This window comes from Bacillus rossius, chromosome 2 (genome assembly GCF_032445375.1).
Source record: "Bacillus rossius redtenbacheri isolate Brsri chromosome 2, Brsri_v3, whole genome shotgun sequence".
NCBI classification, from domain to species: domain Eukaryota; kingdom Metazoa; phylum Arthropoda; class Insecta; order Phasmatodea; family Bacillidae; genus Bacillus; species Bacillus rossius.
Window position 1 is genome coordinate 119426233 of NC_086331.1, and position 10119 is coordinate 119436351.

Consider the following 10119-nt stretch of genomic DNA (forward strand, 5'->3'; position numbering starts at 1 on the left):
AAAATATATATATAGCCTACATGAAACACAGGATACGGTGGTTGTTATGTCAATCTGCACGAATATGATAAAAGAAAAATGAAATTTATCACATTTAATTCGTCTAACAACTCAGAAATTGTGTAATAGTATAATGTAGGTAATAATTATAATTCCAAAAATAATAATTTTTTTAAACCTTTAAGGCACAAATAATATTAGTTCATGCCGTAATGTTCAACCACCGCGACCTAATACATATTAGTAATTTAAACGTTTGGCTCACATACATATTGCATGTAAAGATTGTTACCTAGCACAGGTAACCAACTGGTATTGTAGTTGTAAAAGCCATGTCTTACACAGTTTCAATCATGATTCATTAACTAAAATAAATGCAATTATGTCTAGCGTATAACATACTAAGAAGATTAAACAGAACAGTTAACTGAGCCAATCAGAAAAGAGACTTCTTAATTGGTATTTCGTAATGCAGATGAACGGGGGAAATAAAACAAACCGTAAACAAATAATGATTTAATTTATGGCTAAACATACTTTTATACACTTGCTTGATTTTTAAAAATACTGTATTGCTGGCCTCTGTAGCGCAGATGAAGGCGCATCAGCTTTGGATTTGAGGTGTTCTGGGTTCTGTTCCTGTGTAAGGCATAAGCGTAAATAAATTATAATTGTCTTTATTTAGTCAAAAAATGTCAACGTCAAAGAATTCATTAAATTATAAAAAAAGTATGTTAATCAATTACAAGTTATAAGTGGGAGATGATTTTGCTCGTTTTTGATTTAAAATCCCCCAACCAGCTAAACATGAAAAAAAAAAAAAACTTGTAAAATTTTCAAGTTAACTTCAGTCCAACACTGAGTTTGTAGGTTTGAGTCGGGCAGCAGGAAAGTATGTATTAAATATTAGTAAGTGTGCAACCTGTTCCCTACTTAGGAATTTGGAAGAATTAAGTCATTTTAATATCAAGGAATAAATATAAATTTATATTCTTTATGGGAAACGTGATATTAGCTCTTAAAATCCGAATGACAAGAACATTTAAGCATAGACCATCTTCAAATATGTTAAAATATAGTGTATTATTGATGTTTATTCTTAAGCGGACGCAGACTCATGGAACTCGTGAAATGTATTTGATACAAGAAAAACACGTCGGTTACGCTAATCTCGGAATCAAAGTTTTATGAATAATCTTTTAAAGGGTTATCTGAAAGTGTTATACTTATTCAACAAGTCTATTTTTATATAACTCTAATACTTTCATATCCGTTAATTATCACGCCTACAAATAAAATATATTTTTTTATAATTTTATCATAACATAACCGTTATGCAACGCCCAACGTAAGTAGATTCTGTGGTATAATTTTCATTATAAAACTTTACATAATTTTTTACATTGTGTGGAATGGAATTTCAGAAATGGATGGAAATAGTTAAAATGATTTTGTATTTTCATTTTTCATTCCATGCTCTTGCCTCCTACTAGAAATAAATTCGAGGATTTTTTTAAAATATTTAAATCCTGACGTGCTTCCTTACGTGTGGAATTTTGTAATGATTTATAAACTTGTGTTTAAGTTTTCAAATAATACCACCAAAATTTTTTTATAAATCCTTACAGTAGCTTTTTCGTAGTGTTGAAAAAACCTTCAAACAACCAGAAAAGCAGCCAAAAATAGAAAAAACTATATATTTCAATTTTTTGTAGTGGAAACATCTGTTTCTTAAATCTTTTTTTTTTTTTGGATTTGTACAATTCTAATAATTTTCACCCTGAAAAACACTCTTATGTGTGTAGATATTGAAAGTTAAAAGAATTTTTAATAAACATTGAACTAGCTTTCCTGATTATGTTTAAATATTATAACCACTTAAAAGTAACCTGCAATTTTTTTCCTTTTTTTGTTGTTGCAGACAAATTTTCTATAATGCAAGAGTGACAACGTGCTTAATGGGTTGGTTTATAACATCACCAAATAAACAATAATGTCCTGCATTCTGAGTGTAATAACTACAAAGTAAATGTAACATAACTACCATAGACTACAATAAGATCAGAACATAAGTGTTATAACTCAAATTACAAGGAAAAGGTTTTCTAACTGTGATTTTAAAACATCAAAAAAATCAGGGGTGTTTATTGTAATGCTGTTGAACAAATAAAAAATAGTTAATTAAATTACAGTTCCTGTAAGCTCTAAAATTTAATGTCTTATATAATACAGGTTTTTCAAACTTTTATTTCTGATAAAAACGTTCTTCTTAACGAAAATCGTGGCATGTGTATGTACGTACACAGTAATTAAACGACAACCATACAACGCTTGTGGAATTATGTATTTCAAATAGAGAAAACATGCATTTAAACTAACTTTAGGCTACTATATGAAATAAACCAATATCTAGTGTATCAAATATTTATTAGCGATAAAGGGGGGTTTATCAACTAGATAAATTCTGGAAATTGTGCATCCACTTCCCGCTAACTGTTCCCCTACTAGCATAAAAATTTCCGCTGTTCAAAGCGTGCCGCGTTTATCCTTCCAATGAGCTGCATCGCGTGGGTGAATGCATAGAGACGTGACAAGTCAGGTAGGTTTCGTGACACAAACCTTCCTGTCCTAGCGTGATGCATGTCACTGTGACTGTGTGCTTCCGTGATCCTCCAATGTTCTCGGAGTATCTGAAAGTTGCGTCGGTGATCTAAGGGTGAAGTGTGATTCAGGGAATTATCACCAGTATTTTCGAGCCTTTTTTTTTTTTACAGTCCCAGATATCACAAAACAATAGGGCACTTAATAAGGTATCGGTTTAACTTACGTAAAAGCTGCTAAGCCAAACCAACGAACAGTATTGCGATACTAGATAAATCAATTTTTTTTCACTGGTATCTTGGTTGCTATATTTATTATGTAGCTACTATGTACAAGATAAAATTGAGTCATAATTTCAGTTGAATCTCCGGCTAAATTTATATAACCTCTTATGTTTGTTATTTATAGTAAAATTTTCAGTTTATTTATTATTAAAAATAGTTTTTTTTATAAATATATTTAAAGTTTATGTTAACAGTCATCAATCAGCCTTTATTGTTTGTTTCAATTTTTTGTTTTAAGTAAATGAAATAAAATGATCTAATTCAACAATATTGGTTGGTATTTTTCAAATGAGGTTACGTCATTAAAAATTTAACTATGCTCGTTGGTCGGAAGAGGACGAGTGTGCCATCTCGAATGAAGCTTCTCTGAATATTTGCTTCCCATCTCGATCGCAACATTTCGCAACGCCGCGCCGGGTCTAGTGTGCTGCACAACTGCTATCGCTGGAGAGAGCGACTGTGAGGAATCGACGTCTGGACGCCAGGGCACTCGGCGGTCCGCGTGTCAGGCGAGTGTCAAGGTCACGCCACCCCCCCCCCCCCTTCCCAAACACCCTTGCCCTACGTGCGAACAAAGAGGCGGCGGCGGCTCAGGCAAGACCGGCAGCTGCTTCGGCGTCGGCATCATCGCCAAACGAACTTCGAGACAAGAGGACGTCAGAAGATCACAGTCACAGTGACATGCGTCACGTCAGGACAGGCAGATTGGACTCACCACGCCAACCTGACTTGTCACGTCTCTGTGCATTCACCCACGTGATGCAGCTCACTGGTAGGAGAGACGCGGCACGCCTTGAACAGCTGATATGTTCATGCTAGTAGGGGAACAGTTAGCTGGAAGTGGATGCACACTTTCCAGAATACATCTAGTTAAACAAACACGCTTATCACCAAAAAAAAAAAAAAATTCGGTGAGTCTACGCGCGACAGTAGTGAAACTTCTTGCTTATTACATTATTAGGTATAGGAAACATAATTATTTTGGCTGGGATCGCTGATAAAAAAAATTATGCAAGTAGGAGAACGCTAAACCATGCTATTGCGCAAGTATGCAAGTGTGCAAGTGTAAAGTAAGGAAGTATGCAAGTATGCTGCGCCATTTCTACCTCTCCCCTGCCGTTTCCTTTTCTCTACCGGTTTCCCTCACCACATAGGCTTCCTAACTATTCCCCTCTTGTGATTGGAATATTCGCAACGCTCGAAAATTATAGCTCTTCAGCACTTCAAAAAACGTATGATACACACACAACCGAAACGGCTTCGAAAAGCGGATCTCTTCGTTCTTCCGGCGGTCTCTCTCCAAGGTGAGTGATAAGTCCTCACTGGCAGAAAAAAAAAACAATTGCTAACATTCCTAATCATTCAAGGAGATAACTTGCCTTTATATTGTACGATACATCTACCATATAATTTAATTAATTTAATTAATTATTATTAATTTATTATGAAATAAACTAGTCTCTAAACATAAATAGGAGAAATATCGTAGCAAATGTCTTAACCGCTTGTCACTCCTCGCTACGTCCATTCATTCATTCAGAGAGAAAAATGGTTATTGCATTCCATTAAAACTTTCTTTTTATACGGCGAAACATACCTATATTTTCTTGCTGTATCGAAAAACATTCTAGGCCTAGCCAATTAAATGTTTAAAAAAAAAAATATTATAACTAACAAAACAAACATCCTGTAAATTTATTTCACCAAATAAAATAACACATTTTTTTCCCCGGCAATCAAACCTTTCTCTTGGTGTATCGTTACTTTCCGAAAGATTTCTTTCACTCCAGATATTATGCACAATTATTTGTTAATAGCCCGACAAAATACTAGCTAACTGGTCTAACATTGCTAGTTCCACCTGACAATGTTTCAAATTTTTAATATTTTAACGCTTTCTTGAATTAAAAAAAAAAAGCTGAAGAAAAATTTAAAATATCTTCACAATAGATGCATTTTTCATGAAAATTAGACTTGTATACATTTATTTTCAGGGTAACAAAAAATAATTGATAGGGGCAGGCGTTTTTCACGTATAAATCTTAACGCCTGTTAGACTGCAACAAGGTATACCCGCAACAGTGGTTTCTCCCTTGTGATTGGCGGCCGTCTGCGAGAGAAGTCGTTGCCTTATTTGACCGAGCCACTCAGGACGCGTTTGCTTCCCCACTGAATTACTGTGATTGGTGTTGTAACAATCAACATGCGCCTGAGATAAATTCACCCAATCACGAAACACAGACGATACTACGGTGTTTTAACTTATAACTAATCTCGGAATCTTTTCGCGAAATATGCATGGCCCTAATAATTGGTCTGCTGCAACTTACGCGTATGGTTTACTTGACTCGATCCCAAGTTATTTTTTAACTATAAAACAATAAAATTTGTAAGAAGAATATTATCTTTGAAAGATTTGTGCAATGGGAGTGCATGACTTGATGTAAGCTTTTGAACATACGCCATTGCCAAGCACGAGTATGTTTGTAGAAGAAAACTACAAAAAAAGTTAGTCCATTTTTTCTTTGTTTTTCTTTGTTTGTTGACCATATTCCTGTTGCGGAGTATTGTGTGGTGTTAAATCCTGACAACAGCAATTTTTTGCTTAATTTGTGTTTTTGTCATTTGTGTTGTTTTTTTTTGTAGTTTTCTTCTACAGACATACTTGTGCTTAGCAATGGCGTATGTTCAAAAGCTTACATCAAGTTGTAATAAGAATAGTTGATAATGATGCGCAGTCCACGTGTATGGAATCAGATGGTGTTGTAATAAGCCACTGCCTCGTGGGGCAAAGAACCCACGCCTGAAGGCTGGCGGCCGTTCTGACTTCCACGTGCAATGTTTGTCCGAGCAACTGCAGCCACCCGCTGCAACAGTCAACCACCAGAGTCAGCGATGGTTCCACTCGTTTGTTTCATTGATCTGAGCAGTTTTATTTCACCGTCAGTAATGACCAAGCTGCCAACGAGACTTTAGCCACAAACGAAAAGTCCCGATGATATCATACAAGGTCTCCTTAGAAGAATATCCCAGTTTCAATGGTAAATAATAACATTTTTTTGGACTATTTACAACAAATCATTAGAGACCTGCGAAATTCGCGGTTTCGATGGCCTTCAGGATAGACTGCACATACCCCTGTACACTCGGGAAAATAACGCAAGTTCATTGGCTGCCGACTTGTAAGTCGTCTCAGCTGGTTTGTCTGTGATTCGATACTTCTTTGGTTGTGGGTTTATAACTGGTTGAGATTCGTCCAGATGAACAGTAAGCCAATAGCAAAATTTTCTAACAAGTATGAGTGTTTGAATTCTAGCCTATCACCGAATGAATACGCGAATTTTGCAGGTCTCTACAAATCATACATCAAGTTGGAGGTACAATAACCTTGTTTCTCTTTAAAATGTTCGATATGTGCACATTTAGTTACACGGCACACATCAAAGCTAAAGTACAATTCTTCACTCCACACTTTGGTAATCAAGTCCGGAGTAATTGAAGCAATAGCCTCTTCAATTACGTGTCTCATCACTGGCAAAAAATTAAGTAGCGGCGGAACGTAGACGCTATCTTTTATAAAGCTTCAAAGCAAAAATAAATATATCGCATGGTGTTATGTCAGGTGAACGTGGAGGCAAGCGATAAAAGGCTCTGTCATCTCGACTTTAACGACCAATACAACGGTCAAGGACTTTGACATTCAACCACTCTCGTACAAAGAGATTCCAATGGGAAGGGGCTCCATCCTGTTGCCAATAAAGTTTACAGGTTCACCCTCGACTAATTGGAGAAAGAGCTATGCTTTAACATAGGTGGCGGTCCAAGCGAGAAAACAACAAAGTATTACTAGCGCTTGCGCTTATCTAAATCCGAGTTTCTCTTTAAGTGTGACCTTAAACCAACACTCTACAACGCTTGCAGGTGATACTATTAAAATCTATTACTGGGGCATTCTTTTATGGCTATACTGTACCTACACCTTTCACCTTCACTTAATAAAGTTTTCTATGTTCACAAACAAAATATTTCATTGAAGTTGAAGTAACAAAAATCGTACAGCAAAAGTGATTTAAAAAATCTCTCTACATACCAGTGCTTCAAACTCATTAATTAATTAAAGAATTTAATATGTTTTAAACGATGTTAAAACTACACAAGTTGGATAAAACAATAATCAATTTCAAAATTAAAAACAAAAGTATTTAAATTAACTAAATAAAATATGATTTAAACAAATGCTAAAATGCATACTGAGCAATAAATGTTTAATGTGCTATTGTGTGGCATTAAAATATAATGTAATATTGCTTATTTTCTAGATCAAACAGATCAAAATTTTACTGATGTTGTTCCAACCAATGAGCGCATTAAAAATATTTGAATTGATTTAGACAGTCCAAGAAGCTAAATGATCAAAATAAGAAAGGACGCATAGTTTGACAATATCGTATAGGCCTAATCAAAAATTCAGTGTATTAATAATATTAAATAAAGTATTTTGATTGGTCACTATAAGATGTACTGGTTTAAGTTACAATAACCATGGTAAGAAGGGTAGGAAGAGAACAATATTAAACTAAAATATATTGATTTATTTTTCAAATATATCTAATGTGCCATAAATTATTTAAATCTATTTTATAAAATTGTACTATTTTTTATTAATTATAATAAATCTATAACATTAAGGAAACTCGTTTTATGTGATATTTAATAAGATTTATTGAAATATTTATTTTAATTTCTCCCGCAAAATTTTGTTTTTCCTGAAGCGTTTTCGGTAAGGTTTTAAGTTTCATCCATTCTCAATAAACTTTCGCTGTTTCACACCTTGCGCCTAACGACGGCGGCATATTCGAAATATTCTCGATGCCGTGGCAGCGGCAGTATTTATGGTCTAGTTAGCGGCCGCGAGTGTCGCCGTTAGCCGCCAGGATCGCTGTCGTCACCCGACCAGGACATAGCGCCGCTCCCACCCGACCGCCTTTAATCACGCGCAGGCGCGCAGTGATATTCGACCAGAGTTCACGCGCGTGTCCCTGAGCAGCGCTCGATCTTCGGGCCCGGCGCGCGGCTTCTCGCTGGAGACTGCTGCTGGCTACTGCTGGCTGCTTCTGGCTGCTGCTGCTGGCTGCTGCTGGCAGCTGATGGCATATGATGGCTGCTGTTGGCTGCTGATGGCTGCTGATGGCTGTTGCTGGCGGCTTCTGGCTGCCTCTGGCTGCTGCTGGCTGCTGCTAGCTGCTGCTGGCAGATGATGGCTGCTGCTGGTGGCTGCTGCTGGTGGCTGCTGCTGGTGGCTGCTGCTGTTGCTGGTGGCTTCTGGCAGTTGCTGGCTGCTGCTGGCTGCTGCTGGCTGCTTCTGGCTGATGATGGCTACTGCTGGCTGGTTCTGGCTGCTGCTGCTGGCTGCTGCTGGCAGCTGCTGGCATATGATGGATGCTGTTGGCAGCTGATGGTTGCTGATTGCTGTTGCTGGCGGCTTCTGGCTGCCTCTGGCTGCTGCTGGCTGCTGCTGACAGCTGCTGGCATATGATGGCTGCTGCTGCCTGCTTCTGGCTGCTGCTACCATCTTGGATAACTTTGACCTTTTACCTTGACCTTTTATCTCTTTCGCCATCTTGAATGTTTCTTACTTGAAATTGAGCGCCCCAATCCTCGAACATTGCAATTTTAGTTACGGTCGTAATCTTTGATTCTAGAACATTGCACCTTTTGTTACGGCCACCATCTTTAAATTCCATATTTTTATGATAGAAAATCGGGGAACAATAAAATCTTTATAAAAATTTACTTAAATAAATTTTGATAGTAAAATTTATTAAAAGGTATTAATTTCGAATCTGGTGAGGGAAAAAAATGGCGATGAATCCTTCCTCCACAGAAGCAACCGACACACTAACCTAACACTACTAATTCCAAGGAATATATTACTTCAGCCAGTGTAACATCATGGCGCCCATCTTGTTTTCGTCTGATCGACCCACATCTTGGATTGGACATATTGTTTTCTTCTGCTAGAGCACGCTGTCGCCATATTAGTTTATGTGTTATCCACTAGAATGCAGTAATTATTTATTACTTTAACATCCACTATCTTGTCGACCGTCTTAAACCCGTCACCTAGAAAATCTGTAATTATTGACCTAGAACAACGGAAAAAATTCCAAACATAACAATAAAATAGCTTATTTAAATAATGATTGATTTAATAGATTTTCGTCCTTGGTTAGATTCTTGACTGATGAAAAAAAGATAATTTCAGGTTAAAAATACTTATTTAATAAAACACGGAGAAAAATCCTAAAATAGGCCTAAATTCCTTATCTGCCAACCGCCAGTAAAACGATGATGACATATTAATCACCATCTTGGAAATTCTTAATTATTGACCAAGAAAATCGAAAAAAAATCAAACATTTATCTATTAAAAACATGATTGATCCGATCGATTTCTGTCCTTGGTGCAATCATTGATCGATACAAAAAAATAATTTTAGGTAAAAAAAAATATTTTTTTATAAATTTAACATCGAAGAGAAAGGTTCAAGGAATAAAACAACAAAATTACAAATGAAAAATGTATTATGTAAATTCTACAAGTACAAACAAGGAAAATTACTAGTCACAAGTGTTTTATTATTTCTGCAGTCTCTTAGAGGGCAAAGCGAGTCTTTTGCATGTGTTTTCAGGGCATTTATGCAAGACATTCGATTAACCAGGAACGTCTAGTTAGCAAAAGGACACATCGAGTTGGATAACCAGACCCGACATGCCGCTTGGACAGGCTAACAGGCCAGTCGTGGCCAGGCTTTTCCAGTCGGTGGCCAGCCACGTCGAGTCGGTGGCCAGCCACGCCGAGTCAGTGGCCAGCCACGTCGAGTCGGTGGCCAGCCACGTCGAGTAAGTGGCCAGCCACGTCGAGTCGGTGGCCAGCCACGCCGAGTCAGTGGCCAGCCACGTCGAGCCGGTGGCCAGCCACGTCGAGTCGGTGGCCAGCCACGCCGAGTCAGTGGCCAGCCACGTCGAGTCGGTGGCCAGCCACGGCGAGTCAGTGGCCAGCCACGTCGAGTCGGTGGCCAGCCAAGTCGAGTCGGTGGCCAGCCACGTCGAGTCGGTGGCCAGCCACGCCGAGTCGGTGGCCAGCCACGTCGAGTCGGTGGCCAGCCACGCCGAGTCGGTGGCCAGCCACGTCGAGTCGGTGGCCAGCCACGTCGAGTCGGTGGCCAGCCAC

General features: G+C 37.9%; 1 protein-coding gene across 1 annotated transcript; it reads right to left on the reverse strand.

Moving 5' to 3' along the window:
• Nucleotides 1–7983: 7983 nt before the first annotated feature.
• LOC134528970 (uncharacterized) lies at nt 7984–8457 on the reverse strand. The gene has a single exon (XM_063362637.1). The coding sequence runs from the start codon at nt 8455–8457 to the stop codon at nt 7984–7986; it is 474 nt and encodes a 157-aa protein (XP_063218707.1).
• Nucleotides 8458–10119: the final 1662 nt, after the last annotated feature.

Bases quoted from the DNA above. Each gene is read 5' to 3' on its own strand.
- LOC134528970 (XM_063362637.1), bottom strand. From the start codon at position 8,457: ATGGTAGCAGCAGCCAGAAGCAGGCAGCAGCAGCCATCATATGCCAGC.